This window comes from Bos grunniens, chromosome 3 (assembly GCF_055505025.1).
Source record: "Bos grunniens cultivar Pamir isolate PY7600 chromosome 3, Bosgru_T2T1.0, whole genome shotgun sequence".
In the NCBI taxonomy this organism is placed as follows: domain Eukaryota; kingdom Metazoa; phylum Chordata; class Mammalia; order Artiodactyla; family Bovidae; genus Bos; species Bos grunniens.
Genome location: NC_141167.1, coordinates 21,849,377 through 21,877,282, shown reverse-complemented (window position 1 = coordinate 21,877,282; position 27,906 = coordinate 21,849,377). Strand labels below are relative to the sequence as shown.

The 27,906-nt window shown below is 47.9% G+C and overlaps 2 protein-coding genes across 21 annotated transcripts in view; both read left to right on the top strand.

Moving 5' to 3' along the window:
• Nucleotides 1–2,549: 2,549 nt before the first annotated feature.
• Nucleotides 2,550–11,153, top strand: MOB3C (MOB kinase activator 3C). Of its 2 annotated transcripts, none has more exons than XM_086386950.1 (4): nucleotides 2,550–2,702; nucleotides 6,187–6,648; nucleotides 8,610–8,812; nucleotides 9,139–11,153. In XM_086386950.1, exons 2-4 carry the CDS (start codon nucleotides 6,231–6,233, stop codon nucleotides 9,166–9,168), a joined length of 651 nt encoding a protein of 216 aa, XP_086243076.1. In that variant the 5' UTR covers nucleotides 2,550–2,702; nucleotides 6,187–6,230; the 3' UTR covers nucleotides 9,169–11,153. The 2 variants fall into 2 exon arrangements, with proteins under 2 accessions (XP_086243076.1, XP_086243083.1); XM_086386957.1 differs by having other exon boundaries at nucleotides 2,550–2,706.
• Nucleotides 11,154–15,177: 4,024 nt separating this feature from the next.
• MKNK1 (MAPK interacting serine/threonine kinase 1) overlaps nucleotides 15,178–27,906 on the top strand; it is a 45,817-nt gene continuing 33,088 nt past the window's right edge. For 15 of the 19 annotated variants that reach the window (XM_086386898.1, XM_086386869.1, XM_086386853.1 and 12 more), the window contains exons 1-2: nucleotides 15,178–15,229; nucleotides 24,439–24,619. The gene's annotated coding sequence lies outside the window, so the exon portion shown is untranslated. The remainder of the gene's footprint in view (nucleotides 15,230–24,438; nucleotides 24,620–27,906) is intronic. The other 4 variants (XM_086386907.1, XM_086386882.1, XM_086386835.1 and 1 more) reach the window with 1 other exon arrangement.

Below are 27,906 nucleotides of genomic sequence, written 5' to 3'. Positions count from 1 at the left end.
TGTGTCAATATGCAGTGCTGTGGTGTTTTAGCATGCCATCAAAGAGGGCTGGAGCACCCCAAGGACACACAGCTAATACACGGTAAAGCCATGACTTTGTTCTCCAAGGTCTGAGTTTTCTCAGCCCCAACAGGGTCTCCTAGAAGAACAGAGTGTCTTGAGCCCAGACTGAGAGCAACAGGAAGGGTGTACAGGTGTTTGCAGGATCTGGGCTGTCTCTGGCTTCTCCCAATCCTTCCACGTGCCTCCCATCCCACATGCCAGCCTGTTGGTTTGTATTGAGGCAGACACCCAGGGGCTCTGTGGATAAGCTAGGAGCCTCTGAAGTTTCTTCAAAATGGATCATCTAAATTTCCCACAATTTAAGATTCTGTGCTTTTCGCTCTTTACCAGCAAACTCCTGCCTATCTCATAAAACCCAGCTCAGAGGTACAGCAAATGACCATGTATAAAGCCACAGAGGGAGTCACATCACATTCCAAAGAATCTTACGGACCATGATCTCTGACCACGGTGAAATATAATTAGAAGTCAACAAGAAAAATACAAACCTCCCATAGGTTAAGAAGCTAAAAAACACACTTCTAAATCATCCATGGGTTAAAGAGGAAATGACAATGAAATTATGAAATATTTAGAACTGAATGATAAAGGAAAGCACAAGCAGTTTCTATTTCCTTTGTAGAGTCAAAGTCCCTGGGCCCACATGCCAAGAATCTTCTGCATTCCCCACCCTCCTCCTCCCAGCTCTGGGTTCCAGGAGGCTGACCTCTATGGGCTACATCAACTGGTTCCCTTGTCCTTGGCTTCTGGTAGGATTTGGCCAATGGGGAAACCTTCCCAGAAATCAGATGGAGGGAAGTGAGGCCCCTTTTCACTCCCAGTCCTTCGAGGTATGATTTGCTGTAGGCAGGATATGCAGGTGGAGCTCAGGCCACAAATCTGGTCAGTAGTACCATCCTCAGGGCTCCCACTTTTACCTCTCCCTCCCAGCACCCCTCCAGCCTTGGACAGACAGCAAATGGCTGCTAGTCCTTTTGTGATACGCAATCCTTGTGGTTTTCCTACACCCTGACTATGGCTCTAAATATTGCCTTCTTTAAACTCTCCTCAGAGCACCCACTTCTTTGGGTATTCCATGTGTTTCCTGCTGGTAACGCCACGCTTACCAAGTGCTCACTGTCAGTCCATAACCAAGTTCTCACATCTGGATGGCTGAGCTCTGACCTTGTATTATCTCTGTGTGTTGGTCTCCCACCCCACCCCGGACTGACCCATCAGCACCTAAGGTCACCACTGGGTCAGCTCCATCACCTGATCTCCCCATTCTCAGTGCACAAAGTCACATTCAGTAAAGGGTATTAATCATGATATCAAACAAATGAAGGACTAGGTTTGAATTCCTTCTGCATACACTAGAACATGCAAATGTTTGCTTATAGAGGATCTGGGGCAGAGTTAAGACTCAGATGTTGGGGAAAAAAGAAAGAGAGTGGCAGCTTTAGACTGGGGCAAAAATAGGTATCAAACCAAAAAAATGAATCTTTAGTTTATTTTTAAGAATCCAGTGTGTTCTCATGCCATCCAGCAAGCAGACGTTCCAGACACAAGAGGAACCCAGTGGGGTATCTGTGCCATGTAAATGCCTCCTGCCCCTCTTCCCACTTGCTCACCTCCAGCACCCCTCCAGAGTAGTTTCTGCAGCCCATCTGTCTGCCTTGGCCCTCCTACCGTAGGAGGCCCCCACCCTTCCCTCCCTCCCAGGGCAGAGCCTGCCAACTGGTCCCTGGGCCTGGGACCCACAGAGTGCATTCTGTGCTTCTGCAGGGTATGTGTTTGCCCTCAAGGGGAAAGAACCCAGGTAGAAAAGTAGGGAGTGCAAAACAGCTCTTGAAGGGTTTGGATATGATTAGAAGAAAGGAAGGAAAAAAGATGTTCCAAAGTGGGAATAGCTGGAACAAAAATGTGGATGGTTGGGGGGAAAGGGTGGGAATGGGATGACTTGGCCCAGGAGTGAGGAGAATCTGCCCAACCTGAGCCAAAACCCCAGCCCTGGTGGGTGAGGTGAAAGTCTGATTTGAGCACTCTCGGGAGCCAGTCCTTTGAGTGCTGAAGTAATGGTTCAGAATTGAATGAAGGCGTTCGTTCATTCAATCAGCAAATGGGTATTAAGTGCCTGCTGTGTGCCAGGCACTCTGCCAGGAGCTGAGGGTATGGGAGTGGATGGCAGATCTGATCTCTGAGCTCAGCGACAAGGGAAACACAGAAGATTACAGGAGGGCAAGGAAACCACCATTATCCAGCTCCAGACAGAGCTAGATAAAATGGGTTTGTCCCCATTTTACAGTCAAGGAAACTGAGGCTTCCTCCTTGACCCTCTTAAGAGAACCAGCTCTTAGTCCTTTGGCCCTGGGAAGCTGGGGAAGCGATATGGACTTTCCGGAAAGGCGAAGGTATTGGGAGGGGGGTCCTGTCTCCCCGCCCCTTCCCCGCCCCTTGGCCGCGGCGTGGCGGGGCCGGGAGGGCCTGGGCGGAGCTGGCGTCGGCTTGGGGGCGGAGGGCGACAGCGGGTTCGGCAGGGCAGGCAGGAGGACAACCGAGAAGACCGGCACGGCCGGGAACCGACAGGAGGAGAGGACCACGCGCTGGGGATGTGACTCCGCGACCAGAGAGGACTCGCGCTAACCCACCCGGCGGACCCCGTGAGTGAGTTCCCCCGCCCCGCCGCGCACACAGCCCAGCCTCTCTTCCACTTTAATTTCTTCGGCTGTCTCGGCCTGGCACCGTCCCCAGGCGACCTGCGCCCGGAGCAGGGTGCCCACAACCCTGGTTCCGGGGTCCGGGACTCGGAGCTGGAAAGTCAGGGTGGGGTGGGGGCGCGTCGGTTGAAGAGGGCGTGTCTTCGCAGGCGGAAATTTCAGGCCTGCTCCTCTGGGTCCTACGACCCATCTGTCCTGGCGGCTGGGCTGGGGAGATGGGGGCGTCAGGTGTTCTGGGAGACGTCGAGGAGTGGTCGTGGGTGGCCGAGCGCCACGGGGAGGAGCTGGGAGTCCTCGCCTCGACTTTTCTCTTGGATTTCTGCTCTCAGCGCTCCCGCCCACCCCTACCCCGCTAATACACATCGCTCTACTCTAGGCTGGATTCTGGTTTCCGACTGGGGCCAAGATCCTGGGTCAGGACTGGAGGAGTGGCAGGTGTGGCCCTGGCAGGGGGCTGAGTGTCAGAAGCAGACAGGGCTCCTCTGTGACTTTTATTTGGGAAACCCAGATGCCCACCCAGGGAGCGAGCCATCACTGGCCACTTTAGGAATGAAAGGACATCCAGAGTTAGGAAACGGGGGCCAAGAGGGGGAATAGCCATGGTTCCAGGGAGGGGACAGAGATTCTCTGAGATAAGAGACTCACTAAAGGGATGAGAGTGGCAAGTGAAAACAGACAAGTGGCCTGGATACAAGGGCATCTGTCCATGTTCCCTCCCTCACAAGCTTTCATTTCCCCAGGGAAAGACCCAGGCATTGACATTCTGCAGCAAGAAGGTGGGACCCTAGCTCACTGGTTAAGACACCCAAGTTGCTGTGGAGTGTGGGGGAGGCACAGTGTGTTGGGGGAACAGGAATTAAGTTGGTCTAGTGGATGGGAAGATGCTTCCCCTTTTCCTTCACTCCCCTCCTTTCTCCTTATCTCCACCAGACCAGTGGCAAGCAGCTAGGGCAAGAAAATGGCCCTTGACCAGTTGTCATGCCCCACCTTATCCCAGTGTCCCATTGTGCCACTGGAGATCCCCTGCTTGTGACTTGCTGTGTGAACCCAGGCTCCTAAAGTCCTCTTATGGGGCCTCAGTTTCCTCATCCATTCAAGAAGTGAGTTGGGCCAGTTGATTTCTCAGGGCTATTTCAACTCGATGATTCTTGCTTTTGAGCTTTCCACAAAGCCTGAGCATCCAGTATGTACCAGGCCTGACCTAGGCTGGGAGGTGAAGCTGGTGGAGGACAAAATGACCAAAGAGTAGTCTCCACCCAAGGACAAAGAGATCTGGGTGCAGTAGAGGAGGCTATGGGAGGAGGTAGTGTTCAACTTGAGGGCAGGAGTCAAGCCCAGGGACCAGTGTAAGAAAACATACAGAAGCAGGAGTTGAGGGGCTGTTCATGGATCAGGAAGAAGCCCAGAGTGGTGGCTCTAGGGAAGTGGGGCAAGAAAGCTAGGATGAGATGTTGAATGCCAGGGTAGGTTTGTTGGTAGCTGTCAGTGAGGGGGGCTGTGCAAAGGTGGAGAGCCCAGGGACCCAACTAATTGTAGTGTGATTTTGGAAGCTCCTGCCCTAAGAATAAGGTGAGTTTCTTTCTTTCTTTCTTTCTTTTTTTCTTTTTAAAAAAATGTTCTTGGCCATGCCACGTAATGTGTAAGATCTTAGTTCCCTGACCAGGGATCGAACCCACCCCCTTTGCATTGAAAGCACAGAGTCCTAACCACTGGATGGCCAGGGAAGTTCCCCAAGCAGAATTTAGATGCAGGGTCATGTGAAGTATGGAAATCTCCTCTAGGGTCAGGAAGCTTGGGTCCCACACTGAGCACTTCTTTGGGTGAGAAGTTGAGGGGTAGCAGATGGATGACTTGCCACATCTTAGAGGATTTTTTCAAGACGACAAGATCCTGTGGGGAGACCTGCCCCCACTCTCCAAACTCCTCTCATTTTACTTGACTTCTCCCCTCCTGGCCTGTGTGTTATGTGCACAGAGAGGAATCCTTGTTTCAAACTTCTCCACTAGCTTGACTTGTTGTCTGACGTGACAACCCACTTGTGCCTTTGGTTACACCCAGTTGTCACCTTGTTCCCACCCTCCTTTCCCCAAACCTGACCCTGTGTTACTCGAGATATGAGAAAGGAAAGTACTCCAGTGTCAGCTCTGAGGTCAAGGCCAGGCTTTGTGGCTGTTTTCAAGCCTTAGTCTAGGGTTAGTGTTCAGGACTCAAATTGACCAGGGTCAAGGCCAGGTCAGAGTTCAGCCTGGAGCCAAAGCTGAGTGCTTAGCCTGCTCTCAGCCTTAGTGCTTGGTCTGGGGTCAGGATCATGGTTCATGTGGCTAAATTCCAGTGGGTACCTGGGGCCCTGCATTTCCCAAGAGTAAAAGCACTCACAGGGAAAATGAGGTGATTACCCTGGAAGTCCCAGGAACTTGGCCTATGAGTGACCTGGGAAACTGCATGGGCCAAATCCCTCCCTGCTGCAGGGGTCACCCAGCAATGATGGACGACACTAGAACCCAGGCCTCCTGCCTTAAAGCCTAGGGCTCTTATCATCGTCCTCAAAGGCTGTTGTGAGTCTGAGATCCTTCAATTCTAAGAAGCAAAGCAAATTCTGAATTCTGGATGGTCCCAACTGGATAATGTGACTGCATTTTCCGCCTCCCAGTGCCAAGCGCATAGTAGGAGCTCTAGAAAGGTCTACAAAATGTCAGGTGGAGTGGGAGGGGCAGTGGCTTGTTCTGGTTTGGGTTTCAGGCTGGAGAGGCAGGCTTGGGAGGAAAGACCTCCAGCCACTGTTGCAGGAAGTGGTGCCCTTCTAGACCTGCCACCCTCCCCCTCTCCTCCAATGCCTGCAGTCACATTCAGAGGCCACCCAGCTGACCATCTGAGAGCTCTTTCCTTTCAGGGTAGTAAAAGGAAAGGACATTTTTGGTAGAAAAGTCCCTTCTGCTCCCTGGGAATCCCCGGTGGCCGGATGGACTACGGGATATCCCAGAGGAAGCCAAGGGTGGGGGCTCCCCCCCTCTGCCCTCAGCACAATGCCGGCAGGCTCTCCCACGCTGTACCAACTGGCCCGTGAGATCCCCAGAGATCATTTCACCCAGGCCCCTGCCTCCTGCAGGAGCCTCTGCCAACTCTAATAGTCCACAGCAAGTCTGAGGAGCACCTGTTTGGAGCCTAGGCCCAGCCCTCTCTGAGACACAATGAAAGTGGAAAAGAAAGAAAAAAGGTGGGAGGGCTGTGGAAAGCTTGGCAGGGGGAACCAGGGGAGCTAGCAATAGGGCAGGATACTGGATTGAGGGGAAGAGGAGGATTTAGATTCCAGGCTGAGAACTCCAGGCCAAAAGTCAAGAGGTGAGAGGGCAATGATGTGGCTGAAATCAAGTCCATTTATTTGGTAAGACCTGACCACCGTGCTCCCCTCTGCCCTTGCCCCTGGCAGGGAATCCGCAGGTCCTGCCCTTGGACTCTTGGCCCAGCCTGGCCATGGCGCTGTGCCTGAAGCAGGTGTTCTCCAAGGACAAGACGTTCAGGCCGCGGAAGCGCTTTGAGCCGGGCACGCAGCGCTTTGAGCTGTATAAGAAGGCGCAGGCGTCCCTCAAGTCTGGCCTGGACCTGCGCAGCGTGGTGAGGCTGCCGCCCGGCGAGAACATAGATGACTGGATCGCCGTGCACGTGGTAGACTTCTTCAACCGCATAAACCTCATCTACGGCACCATGGCCGAGCGCTGCAGCGAGACCAGCTGCCCGGTCATGGCCGGTGGGCCTCGCTACGAGTACCGCTGGCAGGACGAGCGCCAGTACCGGCGGCCGGCCAAGCTCTCGGCGCCGCGCTACATGGCGCTGCTCATGGACTGGATCGAAAGCCTCATCAACGACGAGGATGTCTTTCCCACGCGCGTAGGTGAGTCTCGCCTGGCAGGCAGATCAGGCTCCATTTTTTCGTTTTGTTTTGTTTTCTCTGGGGCCTCTTTTTGTCTGAAGCTTGAGTGTCCCTCCAGGGACCACCCAGGCAAGACTATGATGATTCTCAAAATCTTCCAGAACAAGTGCCTCAAGGTGCTCGTAGCAAGTCATCCTGTTTGGGCTAATCTGACTTGCTGCGGCTTCCGAGTCTTTTCTGACTCCTGGCCCCAGGAAAGGAAAGGCGATCAGTACTGGGGGCCAGACAGTATCTCCACTGCAGTGGGCCCTCAGGGCAGAATTTTTCCATTTCAAGCCAGTCAGGGAGCCTTGTCTTAGGCTCAGTTGGGCAGCCTGGAAGGGTGGGGGTGGGAAGGGGAGATGAGTGACATCATCCTGGCCCTGCCTCCTCACTCAAGGGCAGCAAGAGGAGGCGTTGCCTTAGAAGCTAAGTGGGCATGACCTTGTGTTCATCACTGCAGCCCGCCCTACCTGGCCTCCTGTGCATCTTTGTTAAGGTTATGGGAATCAGAGATGGGCGGGCCAGGGTGGTCAGGCCCAGAGGGGAGAAGTCTGAATGCTGAGGGCCTTGAGTCACAAATCAGCACCCACACCCCTCCCCACTCGGTGGCCTGTCCTTTCCTGCACTATCACATGCAACCCAGGTATCTTCATTTCACACGGGAGCAAACAGGCGGAGAGACGGAAAATACACTGAATCAGGAGGTACTCAGAACTTGCCAGGTCTCGTGGGACCCAAGACCCCGAGTCTAGATGGGCAGGACAAGTCTGAGGGACCTGGGCTGGGCCTGGAAGAGCTCACAGGGAGACAGGGCTCAGCCCCACCCGAGAGCAGTGAGGAAGGGGAAGGGCCTCATGGAGTGGGGTGAGTCAGTGTGGGCCTGTGTCTGAGCTCTTGTTCCCTTTTAGTTTTCACCCCCAGGCCTGTGAGATCCCAGATGCCTGTGCCTTAACTCTGGAATGACTCTGCCACAGCAGAGAAGAGGGTGTAGCCTCAAATTCAACTGTGAGCATGGGAGACTGGGCAGAAATCGTGCCTTTTTCATAGAGAAAGTCCTGGGCTTTCTTGCTGGCAGGGTCTATAGCATTTATTTGAGGTGTGCTGCAATGCAGTGCAAAGCGGGCTTGAATCCCACCTCCAGTCTATACTAATTAATATTTATGTGGCCTTGGGCAAGTGGTTCCATGTTTATGGACCTCAGTTTTATTAAAGCTAGAGTGGCTGCCATATCCATTATCATACCAGGCTTAAGGTGCAGAAGACCCAGCACAGGGCCTGGCTCACAGATGGAAGTTTCTTGCAAGTGTTATTGAATGTTTGAAGGACTGAGAAATATCTGAATTCATTCTTGAAGATTTAAGAATTCTCAGGATTGGGGTCTGGGGCCCGCTGTGTGAATGTTGCAAAGGGAAAGGAGTCAGGTGGGGCTGGAGAGGCAGGTCAGGATCAGATTATGAAAGGCTTTAAGCAGCTACCATGCTGGGAAGACAGGATTCAATCCTGAAGGCCCATATTTTAAAAAGTGGCCCCCCCAAAAAAAGTGGGCCCCAGATATTGATGAACTCCCCTTGGAATTGCATCCAACAGTGTTATGTGCAAGCATCTGCAGATGCACATGTTTCTGGAGAGAATGGTGGCATAACTTCCATCATAGTCTCAGCAGGGTTGGTCAGTGATCCAACAAGCCTGTAGAGTCGTGTTCAGGGTGATGGGGAAATTGGAAGATGATTTGTATTTCAGCAGCGGAGAGGCACAGTGAGCTTTGTGCTTCATTAAAAAGGGAAGTACGGGAGAAAGCAAACCTTGATCTCTGTTTCCCACAGGGAAGTGTGCTAGGGAAAGAGGCCATCCTGGGCAGTGTGGGGGAAGGGCAGGGTTGGGCAGAGTTTCATCAAAAGGTTGCTGATGTCCTGTATCTATCTGCCCATCCCACCCCCTAGGAGTTCCCTTCCCCAAGAACTTCCAGCAGGTCTGCACCAAGATCCTGACCCGTCTCTTCCGCGTCTTCGTACACGTCTACATCCACCACTTTGACAGCATCCTCAGCATGGGGGCCGAGGCACATGTCAATACCTGCTACAAGCACTTCTATTACTTCATCCGCGAGTTCAGCCTGGTGGACCAGCGGGAGCTGGAGCCACTGGTGAGGCCAAGCCCCCACTGCCCTCCCCTACCAGGGCTAGCCTCTGTGAGTTTTCAGATCCAAAGTCTCCCTGCTTTAAGAAAATCCAATACCCAAGTGGATATATCAGGGGACCGCAATTCATTTAACAGTGGATTTTGTACTTTAATAGTGAATTCATTCAAGTATCAGTTTACAGATACAGGTCTGCAGCCTGGAGTTGGGGGGTGGTAGTGGCAGACAGGGGCCAGGCTCAGGCAGAAGAGTTGCCAGGCCCTGGAGTTTGGGAAGGGGCTGCCTGGTACACTGAGCTCTGACTGACTCCTCCCCACCTTGTGTCTCTGCAGAGGGAGATGACAGAACGGATTTGTCACTGAGCCCTGGACCTGGACCTTGTTGACTGTCAGATGGACCATCTGAACACAGAGTGTCCCAGGGAGGGGACCATCAGAAGTCTGGTGGCAGAGGGACATGAAGGCCCTGGAGCCCCTTCACACACCCAAAGCCCCTGAACTTCTGGTTCTCAATCTGCCCACATGTCCTCCTGACTGCTTGGGAGTGGAGAAAGGAAGAGCTTAAAGGCAGGCAGACAGGAGGAAAGGAGAAGCTAACCCCCCAGCATGAAGTCTAGAGGGTTTCTGCTCTGACACTTGACCCTTCCACGGTGCTTCCCAAGCCTATTTGGGGAGTGTGGATGTGGCTGAAGTGATAGCAAGAAAGGTGCAAGAGCATGAGCAGCTGGTCTGTGAGTGGACACGGATGAGATTTATGTATCTGTGTGTATGTGTGCTATATTGACTATGGGATGTGTCTGTGAGAGCAAGTTGCCTTAGAACCTTCCTGGCACATGGGCCATCCATAAATGTTAGGTAAATGGATGGATGGATGGATGAAAGGAAGTAGGGACTAGGGCTTTCAGACCATGACCACCTAGAAATGATGACAAGTCAGTTACCCCATTTGGTGTGCCTGACCCTGTGTGTTAAGTGCACAAACTGTGGTTATAGATGTAGCTCCATATTTGAACCTTCCAAGCCACCATCTTACATCAGCATGAGTTCTGGGGAGCTGGTAGGAGGTAGGAAGGGGAGCCCTATCCTGAGTATTTAAAATCCTGGCCCACCATAGACACAGGTTCGGATTTGCTCAGCCAGAGAAGCTCATGCGCTATCATTTCCTTCATCCCTCTGCCTCCAGGAAGGCCTGGTTATGGACAGCCTCCTAGGCATCAGGGGTGATCCCTCATGTCCACACAGGTCCTCTGTCCTTAAATCAGGAATCATACACTCCAATCTAGCTCCCTGAATCTCCAGATGTGGTTGTGAGGATCTGAAACCCAGTAGAAGATAATCCTCCAACTCACAGAGCTAATGAACTTGAACTGGGAAACTCCAGAGCCTTATCTCCCATCTGGGATATTGAGGACCACATAGCTGTGAACAGACTCTTCCAGGCTTGGAGAGCCCCCATCCTGCAAGTACCTTCCCAGTCATCTCTGAGACATTCCAGCTGGTTAGATCTCAGAGCATAGCTATCCACAGAGAAACCGGCATGGTCATTCAGCACTTATTACTCAGCACCTCCATGTCCAGCCCTGCACCCAGACCCACAAGTAAGAAAACTGAGACAGGGACAGGGCCCTCCTGTCCTGGAGATGGTGGGCTGGGGGCCAGGATGGAGAACCAGAAGGAATCTGAGGATCATCCATTCTCGCCTACAGAAACATCTGTGGACACAGGAGGAAACTGAAGCCAGAAGAGAGGTGGGAGAAATTGTCCAAGGCCTCCCAGCAAAGCTTTTGTGGAGCTGGAGTAGAAACTGGGGTTTCTGACTTTCACCCCAAGCCTGTGGATTGCCACACAGGGAGATGAGAGGCACTCCAAAGGAGTGTTTGACAGCTCTCTCCAGAACACAGCTGTTTTTTGCTTTAAGCAAGGATTTCTAGCCTGATGCCAGAGTACCCCACCACCCCTGTGGTCTGCTGGGGTTGTCTGCTGAGCCAAGCCTCCAAAATCATGCCCCTCTCCATGGCCCTGCAGCTGCCAGATCTCTGGGGAAGCAGATGGGGCTCCTGGGGCCAGCCAGCTGGACCTGGGACAGCTGCCTCCAGAGAAATTCCCAAGGGAAACACTGGCTCAGCAGCTTCGCCAGAAATTCTGGCGTGGGGCTGGGGGTCTGGGGGGAAGTCAAAGAGTCTCCCAAAGAGGATTGTATATTGGGAGTTTGAGTCTAGGCTACTGCCAGTGCTGATTATGAAAGTGGTGGCGGTGCGGGGGAGTGGAATGGGGGCAATCTATTTTTTGTGAAACAGAGGGAAAATTTATCTTTGTTATTTTTGGTAAAATAAAGGAGGCAAACTAAAGGGCCTGGTGGGAAGCTGTGGTCTGCGTGCCACATGGCTCCTGGGCAGGCTGTGGAAGGAACTGGGCCAGAATGGGGTAGGGAGGGCTTTGTGTCCTGAGATCCTGGGCCTTGTGAAGGGCTGGCTGGTGTGGTTACATCTGGCCCAGCTCCCCAGGGTGGAGACACTGAGGTTTTCCCAGGGCTCTGAGAATTCACGACCTAGAATTCCTGGGCTAGGCTAGGAATCTTAAAGTGGGGAGGGCTGGGCCTTACCTTTGGGGAACTCAGTCTCTTTGGAGAGTCATTGTTTCAGCTCAGGGCACTTGGCACTGGCCACTCTCACCCGTCCTATTAATCTGGGTAGTTTATTGGAGCTGATAGGTTAAGGGACAGGACAGAAATACAGCCCTAACCCTAATCAGAGCAGAAGAAGGCCTTCTTAAGGCTGTTTGTTGGGTGCTGGTTAGAGCTCCAAGTGGGGGTGGCAAGACATGGGCTGACTCCTGAGTTTATTCCCCAGGGACACCTGAAGCTCTTAGCTCAGGTCCTGCTATCATTCCACAGCCCCTTACCCAAACTGCCTAAATAAGAGTTGAAAAACAGCTTGGTTCTTAAACAGTCAGCAAAGACCCACCTAGAGCTCTTTTTTCTCCCTGAGAAGGAGACAGCCTGGCTTTATGCAGTGGCTCTCCTAGGAGGCAGAGACCTGGGTTTGAGTCCCCACCCAGCCCCCAAGATACCCTGGCACATTCCTTTCTCCTCTGAACCCCAGTTTCCCCCATCTCCTTCATGATCAGCTGTGGGAGTAAGGGACTTACTGATTTCTAAACTCCTGGTTACTCAGTTTGTGGATCATTCACAATAATAACAAATACTATGTGTTAGGTGTGGGATTCCCAGGTGGCTCAGTGGTAAAGAGTCCACCTTCCAATGCAGGAGACTCAGGAGCCATGGGTCCCATCCCTGGGTCAGGAAGATTCCCCTGGAGAAGAGAATGGCAACCCACTCCAGTATTCTTGCCTGGGAAATCCCACGGGCAGAGGAGCCTGGTGGGCTACAGTCCATGGGGTTGCAAAGAGTCAGACACGACTGAGCGACTGAACACGCACCGTGTGTTAGGTAGAACTCTAAACGCTTGACATGTAATAGCTTGTTGAATCATTTGTTGCCTGGCTGCCTTCCTGATGCCCAGTGTCCCTCCTTTCATTGCTGTAGGTGTCTAAGGCCCTCCACCACTGCTGTAGGTGTCTAAGGCAGCCCCTTCTTCTGGCTTACCAGAGGAGGCCCCAGTCCAGCATTCTAAAAGGTGGCTTTGCTTGCACACCTCCTATGACAGGTCACTCACTACTCCCTCAATTACTAGACTCAGAAACTTCAGGCTCTGGGATCATGGTGGTTCTGGAATACACCATATAATGGTATATTTATCTCAGAACTGTGTGGCCAAGACCTGTACCTTACATGAGAATGTCTGAATACATCAGAAAGCCCTCACAAAACTACTTTGAGAAATTCAGAGGGATGCTTGGAGAAGACTAGACAGAAGATAAAAGAGAGAGCTGGGGCCTCAGCTACACAAAAGAGGCCCCCACAGGGCAAAACTTGGCAAGAGAGGATCTGGGCAGAGGCAGTGTATTGAATGTAGAACAGCAGCCAGGCTGCAGAAGGCTTTGTTTTCCTGTTGGCTCAGGAGCCATAAAAATATTTGCAGCAGGGAATAGGGAAGCGAGCCATTTGCCCCACGCTGGAGCAGAGCATTTACCTGCTGTGTAAAGGATCCCCCACCATCCTTGGCCCTCATGAACACTGCAGCCTCTTGGAGGTTGTTTCCTGCTGGTACTCCCACTGCCCCACCCCCAGGAGCTGTGTGGAGTGTATGGTGAAGGGAGCCACAGGCATGGCTGGAACTCCATCTGATGTGGGGAGACCTTCCTTAAGACTTTCCTCCTCTGAGCCCCTAGAGCCCTCATCTCTGTTTAACTGAACTTGGGTGCCATGTGGGACACATAGCAATTTTGAGAACCTCGGTTGGAACCTAAGCCTGAGTGACTCAGGATCATCTGGCTATTGAGACATTCATTTCAGTTCAGTTCAGCTGCTCAGTCGTGTCCAACTCTTTGCAACCCCATGGACTGCAGCATGCCAGGCTTCCCTGTCCACCAACTCCCAGAGCTTGCTCAAACTCATGTCCATTGAGTCAGTGATGCCATCCAACAGTCTCATCCTCTGTCATCTCCTTCTCTTCCTGCCTTCAATCTTTTCTAGCATCGGGGTCTTTTCCAATGAGTCAGTTCTTCACATCAGGTGCCCAAAGTACTGGAGCTTCAGCTTCAACATCAGTCTTTCCAATGAATATTCAGGATTGATTTCCTTTAGGATGGACTGGTTTGCTCTCCCTGCAGTCCAAGACACTCTCAAGAGTCTTCTCCAACACCACAGTTCAAAAGCATCAATTCTTCAGCTCTCAGCTTTCTTATGGTCCAACTCGCACATCCATACATGACTACTGGAAAAAAGATAGCTTTGACTAGACAAACCTTTGTCGGCAAAATAATGTCTCTGCTTTTTAATAGGCTGTCTAGATTGTTCATAGCTTTTCTTCCAAGGAGCAAGCACCTTTTAATTTCATGGCTGCAGTCACCATCTGCAGTGATTTTGGAGCCAAAGAAAATAAAGTCTGTCACTGTTTCCATCATTTCCCCATCCATTTGCCATTAAATGATGGGACTGGATGCCATGATTTTTTTTTTTTTTTGAATGTTGAGTTTTAAGCCAGCTTTTTCACTCTCCTCTTTCACTTTCTTCAAGAGGCTCTTTAGTTCCTCTTGGCTTTCTGCTATAAGGGTGGTGTCATCTGCATATCTCAGGTTATTGATATTTTTCCCAGCAACCTTGATTCCAGCCTGTGCTTCATCCAGCCCAGCATTTCGCATGATGTACTCTGCATATAAGTTAAATAAGCAGGGTGACAATATACAGCCATGACGTACTACTTTCACAATTTGGAACCAGCCCGTTGTTCCATGTCTGTCCCCGTTCTACCTGTTGCTTCGTGACTTACATACAGATTTCTCAGGAGGCAGGTAGGGTGCTCTGGTATTCTCACCTCTTTAAGAAATTTCTAAGCACCCAAACCTTCTAAGAAATTTTACAGAACTTGTTCTCGTTTTTAAAAAGACTGGCAGCATTCAAAATATTCCTCCCAAACATGCAGATCAGATCAGATCAGTCGCTCAGTCGTGTCCGACTCTTTGCCACCCCATGAATCACAGCACGCCAGGCCTCCCTGTCCATCACCAACTCCCAGAGTTCACTCAGACTCACGTCCATCAAGTCAGTGATGCCATCCAGCCATCTCATCCTCTGTCGTCCCCTTCTCCTCCTGCCCCCAATCCCTCCCAGCATCAGAGTCTTTTCCAATGAGTCAACTCTTATGAGGTGGCCAAAGTACTGGAGTTTCAGCTTTAGCATCATTCCTTCCAAAGAAATCCCAGGGCTGATCTCCTTTAGAATGGATTGGTTGGATCTCCTTGCAGTCCAAGGGACTCTCAAGAGTCTTCTCCAACACCACAGTTCAAAAGCATCAATTCTTCGGCACTCAGCTTTCTTCACAGTCCAACTCTCACCTCCATACATGACCACAGGAAAAACCATAGCCTTGACTAGATGAACCTTTGTTGGCAAAGTAATGTCTCTGCTTTTGAATATGCTATCTAGGTTGGTCATAACTTTCCTTCCAAGCATGCAGAAGCGCTCGGTAAATATACTTATACCTGCTCCTTGCCCGGCCTCCTGCTTCCAGGCGCTTCCCAGGACTCCTGACCTCCAGTCCGAAAAGGTAGCGTCAGAAGACGCCAAGCCCCGCCCCCTACCCCAGCAATCGCCCCGCCCCTCTCCCAGCACGCCTGCGCAGTTTACTTAGTACATCCCCACCCTTTCCAGCGCGTAGCCAACAGGGCGCAGGCGCAGCTCCGCCCCTCACGCCTCTCTTGGGTCGGGCCCGCCCCTCGGGGCTAGTACTGCAGCTTCCGCGTTCTCGGGGGAGAGTTCTGTAGGTGGAGTGCGAGCGACCTATTCCGCCAGGAGTCAGCTGAGGTAAAGCCCAGACAGCGAGATATCCCTGCGAGTAAAATGGGGCGCCCACGGGGGAGGGAGGGGCGGCCCGTGAATGAGTCCTGTTCCTGGGAAGGAGCTGTCAAGGCTTTCAGAACGGCCCGAGGTCACGACCAGATTCTATTCTGTTGCCGGCCGGCCGGGCAGGCGGGGGCGGACAGCTGAAGGAGCAGCTTCATTAAGACTCTCCTTGAGGCTCCGTCCGGGACGAGCTCTGGGCGCATCGTGTGTCTCCAATCCAGGCTCAGCCGGCGCCTGGGTTTGGGGCTTGGCTTGTGACAGGTGTCCGACGTCGGAGTTTAGCCAGGGGCGGGTTTGAGACTCGGTACGTATTAGGCTATATGGCTGGGCCCGAGGCTCGGGCAGTCCAACGTCATGAATAGTTTTTCATGTGAGGAATGTTTCATATCTGTGCACTCCATTATTTTAAAGTGAACTGTTTTCACTTAAAAGTTCCTGACGTGTGTGGGTCGCTGTCCTGTGAGGAGAGAGAATAGTGTGAGATACAGTGTCTCCTTAGGGAGTTTCCAGGCTACCTTGTCAGATGGTCAGTGGCAGATCAGAGGCCAGCGTGGGTGACAGGATTGAAATGTTGGAAATGCTCGAGTTTGGGTCAGGCAGTCCTGGGTTCAGATCTCACCTCTGCCACCTAACTAGCTGTGTGCCTTCACCTGGCCTTTGATCTGCCATTGACCATCTGACAGGTAGCCTGGAAACTAACTCCCTAAGGAGACAGACTGTATCTGCCACTTAGTAGCTGTGTAAGTTGTTTTCCCACCCAGAGCTTTAGCTTCTCTTCTATTAAAAAGGAACAGGAGGGTCATTGTGAAGGTGAGTTGCAGTCCCCTAATGTGGCACCTCTCATAAATTGGGTGCTGAATATTTGGTACGTGAAATGAGTGTGATTTCTAGGAATTGGGTCGTTTTGGACGTTAGAAAGGCCTTGGGGGAAGAGTTAAGGTGACCTAGGTTTTGAAGCCTCAGTGGGGTTTACAGGTGGAGCCGACTTTACAGGTTGGGTCAGTGCTTTTTGACCAGTCCTCATATGCCCAGCACTGAACTGGACAATTCATGTCTGTTATTTCACTGGATCTTCAGCCATTGACCCAAGCGCTTTCAGCCCCACTATCCTTAGCTTCAGCCCCTGTAAAGAAGGCTTGGCTGGAAGTAATGTAAAGAAGGTTGGTGTTTCGTTTTGTTTTTTAATGTGGAGCTGGGGCAGCTGGAGACTTTGGTGATCTCTCCCCAACTTCTCCCACATCAGCTCTTCCCTTTCTGTGATCCATAGTGCTACTTGAGTTCTTGACTTTGGGAGGCCTATTATGCTAGCAGATTTTGATGGTTATAGGGCCTAGCAAGGGAGCACCTCTTAAACTTGGATTGCATGAAGCTGAACCTGAGCAGTAAGTTCTGTGAACAGGAGCTGTTGGGTTCTGGCCCAAACTTATGAAGATCCCATAGTAATATAGTAACTTGGTTCCTTTTTCCTTTTCATGGGTGCCCATGTGATCTTCCTGAGAAATGTTCTCAACATATCTCTGCTCAGAAACCTTGGTTGGCATTGTTGCCTACCTTATGGAGTTTGGACTCCTTGGCCTCATGGAAAAGCCCCTCTATAATCTGTTCCCAAATCGCTCTCCTGCCCTGTTTCTCTTTGTTCTCTCAAATCTGCACCCTATGGCCCAGGCAAAATAAACTTTTTTCTTTTAAATTTCCCTCAAGTACTCCCTTGCATGTTCCTTTATTCACTCTTCCTAGAGTCCCCACCTTCATCTTTCAAGGCCTGTGTCTCCTGTAACCTGTCATTGAAGCTTCTCTGATTCCCACTACTGGATTAGTTGCCCCCTTCCCATCTTCTGTAGCAGAAACTACACCTTGAATATAGCTCTGATTACAGTATACCTTGGGATATGTCCCCCAGGATGTGCTCTGAGTACATTGGTGGAAAGGGACCATGTCTGTTTCATCCCTCCTCTGCCTGGCACATAGTAGGCCTCTGCAATGTGTGCAGTCAGATGAGTCAGTGACATTTTTATATATTCACTTTGGTCTTTGTTTTATGAGCTTTCAGGTTCAGAGTGGGCCTTTGTGTTCTTTCTTCTTTTTGTGCCTAAGGAGAGTCCTAGTTTAGATTGATGGTGCCCTAATTATAGGCATCAAAGGTAAGAAAGTGCAGGAATCCTGCACAAGGCAGAATCCATCATTGCTACTATTGTTTTCAGCCTCTTGCCTTGCCTTTGCTGTGAGTTCTGTTGGCAAGGAGGTGATGTTCTGTTCAGGAACCTGCACTGAATGTGTTATAGTTCACACAGGGGAAGGTGCACAGGTGGTTTACCAATCAATTGTTCTGACCTTGCCATGGCCCCTCTCCTCTGGGAACCAGCAGCTACCATTTTTCCTTGCCAGCAGCTTCACCATCTGTAACAGGAAGGCTCTTTGGTGATTGTAGAGAAATATACCTTATTGAAGGTACAGGGAGCTTGGGCAACATCTGGTTCTTCTTCGATTTTACAGATGGGAAGAGGCCCAGACAGGGGAAGGGACAAGACTGGACAAGACATGAGTCAGTGGTAGAGATAATATGAAAGGTGAAAGATTCTGACTCTGTTTTCTTCCAGTCTGCTACTTTACAAGAAAATATCGAAGATTTATTGAGTACTTATTATGTGGCATATACTGTTTTAAGTGCTTTACATGTGACATGTCAAAACTATGTATTCTATAGACTTGGGAACAGAGGCAGCTAGAAATCATTCAGATCTACTTTTGGGTTCTTTATGTTTGCTTTATGGGCTTCCCTAATAGCTTAATTGGTAAAGAATCTGCCTGCAATGGAGGAGACCCTGGTTTGATTCGTGGGGCGGGAAGATCCGCTGGAGAAGGCATAGGCTACCCACTCCAGTATTCTTGGGCTTCCCTTGTGGCTCAGCTGGTAAAGAATCTGCCCGCAATGTGGGAGACCTGGGTTCAATCCCTGGGTTGAGAAGATCCCCTGGAGAAGGGAAAGGCTACCCACTCCAGTATTCTGGCCTGGAATACTGTTTGCTTTTTAATATGGTTTCAGTGGCTGTCGTTCTAACTGATGGGGTAGAACAGTTCTTCAGGGTCACCTACCTCCATGAGGGAGTGATGTCCTCCCAGCCATGTCTTCCTATATCCTGAAGAAATGTCTTTAGACGAGTCCAGAGTGTGTTGAAAGAGTGGGTGATAGAATGAAGCAAACTGCATGAGTTTTGGTGGCTCTTAGTTTAGGAATATCAGTATACTTTAAAAATTGTGTGTTAAACAAGTCAGGCAGTGAGAGCAGAATTTTAGAAATTCAGTCCAGGAGCTTTCTGTAAAGTTTGTCAGTCAGTGATTCAGTTCAGTTCAGTCACTCAGTCATGTCCGACTCTTTGCAACCCCATGGACTGCAGCATGCCAGGCCTCTCTGTCCCATCACCAACTCCCGGAGTTTACTCAAACTCATGTCCATTGAGTCGGTGATGTCATCCAACCATCTCATCCTCTGTTGTCCCCTTCTCTTTCTGCCTTCAATCTTTCCCAGCATCAGGGTCTTCTCAAACAAGTCAGTTCTTCACATTAGGTGACCAAAGTATTGGAGTTCAGCTTCAGCATCAGTCCTTCCAGTGAACACCCAGGACTGATCTCCTTTAGGATGGACTGGTTGGATCTCCTTGCAGTCCAAGGGACTCTCAAGAGTCTTCTCCAATACCACAGTTCAAAAGCATCAATTCTTCGGCGCTCAGCTTTCTCTGTAGTCCAGCTCTTACATCCATACATGACTACTGGAAAAACCATGGTGGCAAGATTCAATTCAAAAACACATATTGAGCTCTTTCTACATACAGGACCCTGGTATTGAGAAATATACACAGAAGAGAGCAACACATTTCCTGCTCTCCTATGAGTAATTGTCTTTTCAGAGCCTTCTCCCTCAAGTGTAGTTGGCAAGACAGATAAGTACATAAATAACTGAAATCAGGTTGACTCTAGTAAATCTAATAAAGAATGTAAACAAAGTAGGAGAAATCAATCCCAACATGACCAAAGGGGGTTCAGCAAGGATTCCTGAAGGTTGGAAAATTTATGCTAGGCCTTGAAGGAAGTTCATTCCAGTGAGAAGGAACAGCCTGGGCAGTGGTCTAGAGGTGGGGGTGAGGTAGAGGGAGAGGAATGGATTTGGTGAGAAAGGGAAATAAACTGAAATGATGAATTGTGGCCATAATGTATAGAGGTGTGAAGAGAAGAACACTGACATTTATCTAGTCTCTACTCTGCTCTGTGGCTGAGTATATTAGATGTATTACACACAATAATTTATTTAATCCTCAGAATCCTATAACATGGGGATATTTAACCCCAATTTAAAGATGAAGAAACTGGACCTCAGAAAGATTAGAGTGATTTGCCCAAAGTCATGTAGCTCATAAATGACAGAGCTTGGTTCAAACCTGTTAGTGTTGGATTCAGAGACCTGTGTTCTTTTCACTATACTGCAAGACTTCAAATGCCGAGACTGGGGCTCTTTATTCTGTCTTCAGAAAGGAGGTAAAGAAAGTTGGAGAATGGGAACATTTTGTTTTAGCACACGAGCTCTTTAGCTGTGGCATGCAGGATCTAGTTCCCTGACCAGTAATGGAACCAGGACCCCGTGCATTGGGAGCATGGAGTCTTAGCCATTGGACCACCAGGAAAGTCCCAATAGTAATACTATTGATAATTATTATTGATATCCAATTAGGTATTGGTTTTATAGAAGGTATATTTTTATGACCATTTCCCTACTGTCTTATTCTGATATCATTGCCTTCTCTTTCTTTCCATTGTCCCATCAAGAAAATTTGAAACATAGTCATACCTCATTTTATTGCACTTCGAAAATATTGTATTTCTTACATATTAAAGGTTTGTGGCAACTATGTATTGTCAGATGATGGTTAACATTTTTTAGCAATAAGTGTATTTTATTATTTTTAATTAATTTTAATAATATTAAATTGATTTAATGTAATGATTAATTTTAATTAAGGTATGTACATTGTTTTTTTTAAGACATAATGCTATTGCGTACCAAATAGACTACTATATAGTATAGATATAACTTTTTCATGCACCAAAAAACCAAAGAATTCACGTGATTTGATTTATTGTAGTGATCTGGAACCAAACATGCAATATCTCTGAGGTATGCCTGTACTAGATTGTTCCATCACAGGACTGCAAAGGATGATATGACAAAAAGTGCCAGTAGGAAAAGGGTCAATTAAAAGTCAGTGGCTAAAAAAACAGAGTCAGTGACTCATTAGAAAAGTCTTACCTGACTTTTGTTTCACCCACCTGGTCTCCACAGCAAATAGGAACAGAGCTGCATGTTTATTTCCTTTTGCACAGCCTTTAACAAAAGTGCCTTCCAGGAATTCCCTGGCAGTCCAGAGGACTCTGTGTTTTCACTGCTGAGGACCAGGGTTCAATCCCTGGTCAGATTACTAAAATCCCACAAATTGCGTAGCATAGCCCAGAAAAACAGTACTCAGCCAAACCCCTTCAATTCACTTGCCAAAAAGTACAGTAACAGTGTCTTTTGAAAAGTGCTACCTGATTTGGTTCTTCTCTCTCTCCGATTTAAGCCCCTCTAGCCTGAACTTAAGCTGTTTTTTTCTTTTTCCACTTTCCATGAATATGGAAAAGTTCCCTCTGATTATAAGGGAGGATGAGATCAAGATTTTCTCATGAGAACCTTTTGTAGACTTAAAACCAGAATCAAATTGGGCTTCATCTTCTCTTCTGGAGGCTAAACAGCTATGTTTTCTTTTAGTTCAGTATTAAAACATATTTTCTGTTGCTTGGATCACATTGGTCATGCTTTTCTTTCTCTTAGGTCTTTCTCCTTCTCAACAATGACCTAGACTGTGCTTAGTCTGATAATAGGAATCCAACTAAAGCAGTTTAAGGGCAGAATAACTTCAGATGTTTTCATTCATTCATTAACATTTATTGAATGTTTGCCCCATGTCAGGCACTGTGCTAGGGGTAGGGGACCCAGAGGTGAATCAGACAGTCTGCCCTGTGGCTAGCTCACAGTCTAGGGGGAGATGTGCAATAAAATGCTACAGGTACTGTGACTGAGTTATGTACAAGTGTGGGAAGCTGGAAACTGTTCAGTGAAGTTAGGTAGAAACTATCCATTTTGCCTGGGCTATAGGTGAGGACTTCTGTAGAGGAGTGGTAAGATATAATGCCGGAGGGGTGGGCTAGGGCAAGACTGTGGAGGCCCTGAGTGACAGCATGGGAGCTTGGTCATTCCAGAGGCAGTAGATACCCATTAGAAGTGTTGGAACAGGAAAGTGCCAGGCTCAAATCTGGCTTTTCGGATCAAGGACAAAGATACCACAAGCTTATCTGTCTTATCTGCACCCTGACTGATGTTTTATGGGGGGAAATGTCTTATTTGTGTACTTGTTTTTTTTTCTCTAAAGCTTCTGTAGAGTTTTTGAACTCTGAAAAAAATTCATTCCCTGTACAGCAGAAAATTCGTGAATAATTGAGAGAGACTTGGGTGCTTGACCTGTGTAAGATCCGGTGGCAGACCAGTCTGTGAGATTTGGCCCGGTCACATTTCACCCTTTCCCACCCTTCCCACCAGGAAGAGGTGTGAGAATGAGGAGAGGGTTCCAGGGCTCTTCTGGATATTTCATATGGAATGCTAAGAAGATTCAGGTAGTGTGAGAGTCAGAAGTTCTTTCTGAGGAGGAAAAGAGGCCCACTGGAATTTGGAATGGTGTCAGGAGGAATCGGGGTCAACCAGGCACTCAGAATCCTGGATCACGTGTCTGAAAACCTCCAAATTCTGTCTCTGCCTTTGTACTCTGCTCTCAGTTTGTTCTCTCTGCTGCCCAGTTGTAGTTTACAGAGTGGCTGGATTGCTTTCCAGAGTCACAGCTGATCTGAGGAAGCTATATCCCAAGCTAGAGTAACAATTAACTATTTATTGAGTGCATACTATAAGCCAGGCATTGTGCCATGAACTTGATACAGATTAGCTCATTCTCACAAAATCCCTGTCACATAGATGTTATTGCTCCCTTTTGATAGATGATGACAGTGAAACACAAGAGAGGTTAAATATTATGTCCAGGGTTACCTCATTATTACATAATAAGGCTAGACTCTGAATCTAGGCCCTAATGACTCAAAAGCCCACTCACTTTCTCTCTCCCCAGCCCTGGAGTGGCTCCAAACAGAATAACATGAAAGTCCATAAAGGAATTGTGAAGACTGTTTTTATTTAGCTCTACTAGAGGTGGAAATGAACAGAAATGTGCGTGTGTGTGTGTGTGTGTAGAAGGATGGAGTTGGTGAGGAAAGGAAACCTGGATTGGCAAACTATGGCCTACAGTCCATATCTGGCTCACCACTTGTTTTTGTCTGGACTGCAAGCCATTTACATTTTTAAATGGCTGGGGGAAAGTTCAAGAGAAAATTAATATTTTGTGACACAAAAATCATATAAAATTAAAACTTCAGCATCCATAAATAAAGTCTTACTGAAATATAGCCACACTCACTCATTTTCATATCATCTCTGGCTGCTTTTGCTCCGCAAAGGCAAAATTGAGTAGTTGTTGTGACAAAGGCCATGTGACACACAAAGTATAAAATACTGACTCTGGCCCTTTACAGAGAACAATTGCCAACCCCTACTATAGGCAACAAGAAGGGGCCAAGAGATTCAAACCTATGGCAAGACTGAAAGCAAAGAGTTAAAAGTCAAGGGTGTTCAAGGTTGTCCCTGGAAGCATTGTGGCCACAGGGAGAGGGAACATAACCTGAGCTTTCGTGGACCTTGGAAATAGTTTCCTTGGGCCACAGAGATTTGTTTGGGAATAAAATGCACAATAGGAAGGATTATTCTGTGTGTTAATGTTCTCTTCTGAACAATAAAGAAATATTTTATGGATGAAATAATTCATTCAGATATTAACTGGAGCCCCTTTTTGTGCCAGATACTACATTAGATGCTGGAAATACAAAGATGAAAAAGATACGTCCTTGCCTTTGAGGAGCTTACAGCCTCATGGGAGAGCCACGTGTGCGTGAGGGGAGCCAACTCTGAGTATTACAATAGTAGATGTGCTTTCAATTCAATGTTGGATGAAGTAGAAAAAAAGTCAGGGACTATTCCTGTAATTTGTGGGACTTCTCTCAGTAATTTATAATGGGCCTGGAAGGATGAATGGGTGTTACTTTTCAAGGAACTACATACCAGGCTGAAGGAGAGCCTGACCGTAGTAATAGTTGGAGCTTAAGAGGTTGGAAGAGAAAGCAACATTAGAAATGATTTCAAGGTTCTGTGGCTGAGTGACTGGCAGGGTGATAATGTGATAGAGAAAAGGAAAGGAGGAAGGAAGTGGTAGCTGGGGGTTAGGGACAAGTCCAGTTTGGGACATGTGATTTGAGGTAATGATGAAACACATCCGGCTTCCAGTTAGGAAAACACTTTAGAAATGTTAGCACAAGGGCCTAGAATTCGGATTTAAACTACATTTTCAGAGCTTTTCTGTTGGGAAAAGGGGAAGTACATACTCATTGCATAGAGAAATTGACAAATCAACCTTGGCAGCTGATAAGTGGAACCATGAGATTAAAAATAGCAGTGGACATTTGGAAAATGAAGTCATCAGATGGAAAACCAGCAATAGTTAGGCAATTGGCAGAAAACCTTGTTCCTGTTCGTGCCACCTGCCGTTCTCAGCATCTGCTTTTCCTTTCTGACTCTTGCCTCCCCACTGTGAGTCTTAGACCTGACAACTGGGAGATGGACCCAGAGTTCATTCATCTCTAAATAAGTGGACAACAGAGCAGTGGCAGCCTTTACCTTCTGCGCGAGGCTCTTCAGGGAACAGAGGTGTCCATATCTGTTATCCGAGTCCAATTACTTCTTTTTGGGTCTGGAATGCCACAGTGGAAGCATAATTTGAAAACTTAAACCAGACACTTGTTAAGTCAAAGCTTTGTGTCAGCATTTTAAATGCTCCAATGCCTGATTTTAAAGACTGGGGAAATCTATGATTGCCTTGTGATTACCTACTTACTGGTATAACACAGATTCAGGGAATACAGGTTGATCTTTATCTTCTCTGGTCATTAAGTCAATATTTTTACATCCTTTACGTTTCTGCTTTCTGAAGATTTTCATGCCATATGTGATGAAGCAGAGGCCGATGGAGAATTGAATAATGTCTGCTGTGCACAGAGGCCATTGAAAGCTCTCCTGTAGCTGGAAAACAGCAGCCCCTGACAGAAGCATTATTGCATTTGAAGTTTCAAGTTTACAGAGGATTCGCTTCACAGAGTTGGGCTGACCTATAGGTAAGATTGGATGCCCATTTTACATAACTTTAGAAAAAAGTTTGTTACCTTTTGGCCACACCAGATGGTTCATGGGATCTTAGTTCCCCAACCAATGATCGAACCTGTGTCCCCTGCATTGGAAACTCAGTCTTAACCACTGGGCCTCCAGGGAAGTCCCTTACTTAATGCTTTAGATTGCGTCAGGTTGAAATTACAGATTTCCTGTCTATCTGAAAGTAGAACCTTCTGGTGAAATCTTCCTTAAGCCGAAATGCTGTAAAGCAATTATGTTAGGACACGTCTTGCTAATGGATGCACAAAATAAATGGAGATCAAGCACAGATGCTCACAGAGAGAGTTCCAGGCTCCATCAGCTAGATGCTGAGTGTCGTTCCTAGGGAAGGAGTTCAGTGGTGCCGCTCTCACTGCCCACGGTGCGTGCTGCCACTATAACATTCAAGATGTGCTGAACTCCATTTTCACTTTTCATCCTTTCTCATAAAAAGGAAAACCCTCTTAGTATTTCTTGGAAATGTATACATACTAACAAAGGTCTTTCATAAAAGCAAAGTGGCATAAAGCGAACTTTTCCATAAGCAGTGTAGATCTGTATCTGATATTGCCAGAGGAAGCAGTTAGTCAGAGACTTCAGTGTTCGGTTGGGCAACTGGGATTAGCTGGGCTCCTTGGCACACCTAAGACAGTTACTAAGCAGGGAGAAGCACAAGAAGAAAATGGCAGAGAGGTTCATAAGGAAAACCATGCAGTAAATAAAACATTTATTCCCTAAAGGTAAAACAACTGTATCATAACAAAATGAAATCAAATATGATAGAACTATAAAAAATAAAATTCTGAACCCCCTTAATTTCATTCTCCCCAAGTAACTGCTGTTAATAATATCTTGAAATATATCTTTTCAGGTTTTTAAAATAAATTTAACGTATCTGAGGACTTTTTGAAGGGTTCTGTATGACATGCTGACCTGAGGTCTCATCATGCCTCACAGTTACAACAGTGCCTCATTTGCTGATTGGTTTAGCTGTGGGCTAGGTGAGACTGGCTTTATCCTGACCTGTGAGTTTTCCTACTTTGCTGCTATGTCACCCTCCTTTGGCTGAAGCTTGCCAGGGACACAGACTTCTCTTGCTTCCCATCCCCAACGAGCTGCCCTTGGTGGATTCTCCCCTTCTCTGATGGTACTGCTGTTCTTACATTACCTGACTTTGATTAGGTAACATATATTGAGGTAACCCTCTGTGCCTGGTTCCATACAAGACAGTGGGGACGGAGAGACATTAGGCCCCATGCCTTCCTTTGAGGAGGGTAGTGGTCTTTGACTCCTCCTCCATCTCCAGTCACTGGGCAGGATCAGGACCAGCTTTGCCTCTATGGCTTCATTCCCTCTCCCCATAACACCCCTCACCTCTTTTTCTTCCTTTCTGTCCCCACCTCAGCTACACTCCTTCCCTGCTTTCCTCTGGGTTGCCACAGCCTCACTCTGCCCTCCAGTCCCCCTCCAGCCTACAGTTTGTTCTGCCATCACAGCCAGTTTGATGGCCCTAAAGCAGCAGTCCCCAACCTTTTGGGCACCAGGGACTGATTTCTTGGGAGACAGTTTTTCCATGGACGGGGGATTGGGGGTGGTTTAGCGATGATTCAGGTGAATTACACATCTGCTGTGCACTTTGTTTCTAATCTAGTGCTGCCACTGATCTAACAGAAGGCCTGGAGCTTGGGGACCCCTGCCCTAAAGCACAGCTCCAGGGGTGGCCAATCCCTCCCCATTGCCTAGAACAGTGGTTCACAAATGTGCTCTGCAGACCCTGGGGAGCCTTGGAAACCTTTCAGGGTATCTACAAGGTCAAAGCTGTTTTCATAATAGTGCCAAGATGCTGTTTGTTGTTGCAGAGCAACAACAGGCAAACTGCTGGTGCCTTAGCACAAACCCTGGCAGTGGCACTGAACTGTACTCACAGTCATTGTATTCTTTACCACTACACACTTAGAGTTGTTTTTTTTTAATACCATGTTCACTTAAATCTGTCCTTAATGAGGCAATAGAAATCATTAATTTTACTGAATCTCCTTGAGTACACAACTTTTTAATATTCCATGTGACACAGTGAAAATGTTCAAAGCACTCCTGCTCTATATCAAAGCACAGCACTTTTATTGAGGAAAAGCACTTTTGAGATTGTTTGTGAATTGCAAGCTGAACTAGCCATTCTTCATTTTTCCTTGAAAGAATAAATGACTAAAGGTTGGTGAGGCTGGAAAGTAGATGGGCACCAGATGTTGAAGGGCCTTGTGGGCTGTATTAATAAGTTTGGGTGAGCTGACCGGCTCTTTATACTGTCCTGCTCACACAAATCCAGTCCTTTACTCCTGCTTGCTACTTTTTTTTTTTAAACTGAGGCGTAATCAACATACAACATTTTATTAGTTACAACATAATGATTTGATATTTGTGAAACAACCGCCACAGTAAGTCTCATTAACATCTATCACTGTACACAGTTACAGAATTTTTGTGTGTGATGAGAATTTTAAAGGCCTATTCTTAGCAACTTTCAAATAGACCATACAGTATTATTAAGAGTAGTTGTCCTGTGTTAGACGTCTGTTAGTCGCTCAGTCATGTCTGACTCTGTGACCCCATGTACTGTAGCCTGCCAGGCTCCTCTGTCCATGGAATTCTCCAGGCAAGAATACTGGAATGGGTTGCCATTTCCTTCTCCAGGGGATCTTCCCAACCCAGGGATCGAACCTGGCTCTTCAGCATTGCAGGCAGACTCTTTACCGACTGAACCACCAGGGAAGCCCTTATAATTGCCATGCTGCACATTCTATCCCATGACTTATTTATTTTACAACTAGAATTTTGTACCTTTTGACTACCCACCCTTTACTTGCCACCTCTAGCAATGAGCAGTCTGTTCTCTTTTTTAAGATTTCACATATAAGTTACATTCACTAATCACATAGTATTTGTCTTTCTCTGTCTGACTTATTGCACTTAGCCTAGTACCCACAAGGACCATCTGTATCATTGCAGATTGAAAGATGTCATTTTTTTATGGCTGAATACTATTCCATTGTGTGAATATATGTATGTGTGTGTGTATCTCACACTCTTTTATCTGCCTATCCATCAGTTGATACTTAGATTGTTTCTATATCTTGGCTATTGTCAATAATGCTGCTGTGGGCATTAGGGGGCAGGTATCTTTTCAAGTTAATGTTTTCATTTTCTTCAGAAAAATACCCAGGTGTGGTCATATGGTAGTTCTATTTTCCTGTTT

Bases quoted from the DNA above. Each gene is read 5' to 3' on its own strand.
- MOB3C (XM_086386950.1), top strand. From the start codon at position 6,231: ATGGCGCTGTGCCTGAAGCAGGTGTTCTCCAAGGACAAGACGTTCAGG. The intron at 6,649-8,609 runs GTGAGTCTCGCC...CCCACCCCCTAG, and splicing joins TGTCTTTCCCACGCGCGTAG to GAGTTCCCTTCCCCAAGAAC. The intron at 8,813-9,138 runs GTGAGGCCAAGC...GTGTCTCTGCAG, and splicing joins AGCGGGAGCTGGAGCCACTG to AGGGAGATGACAGAACGGAT.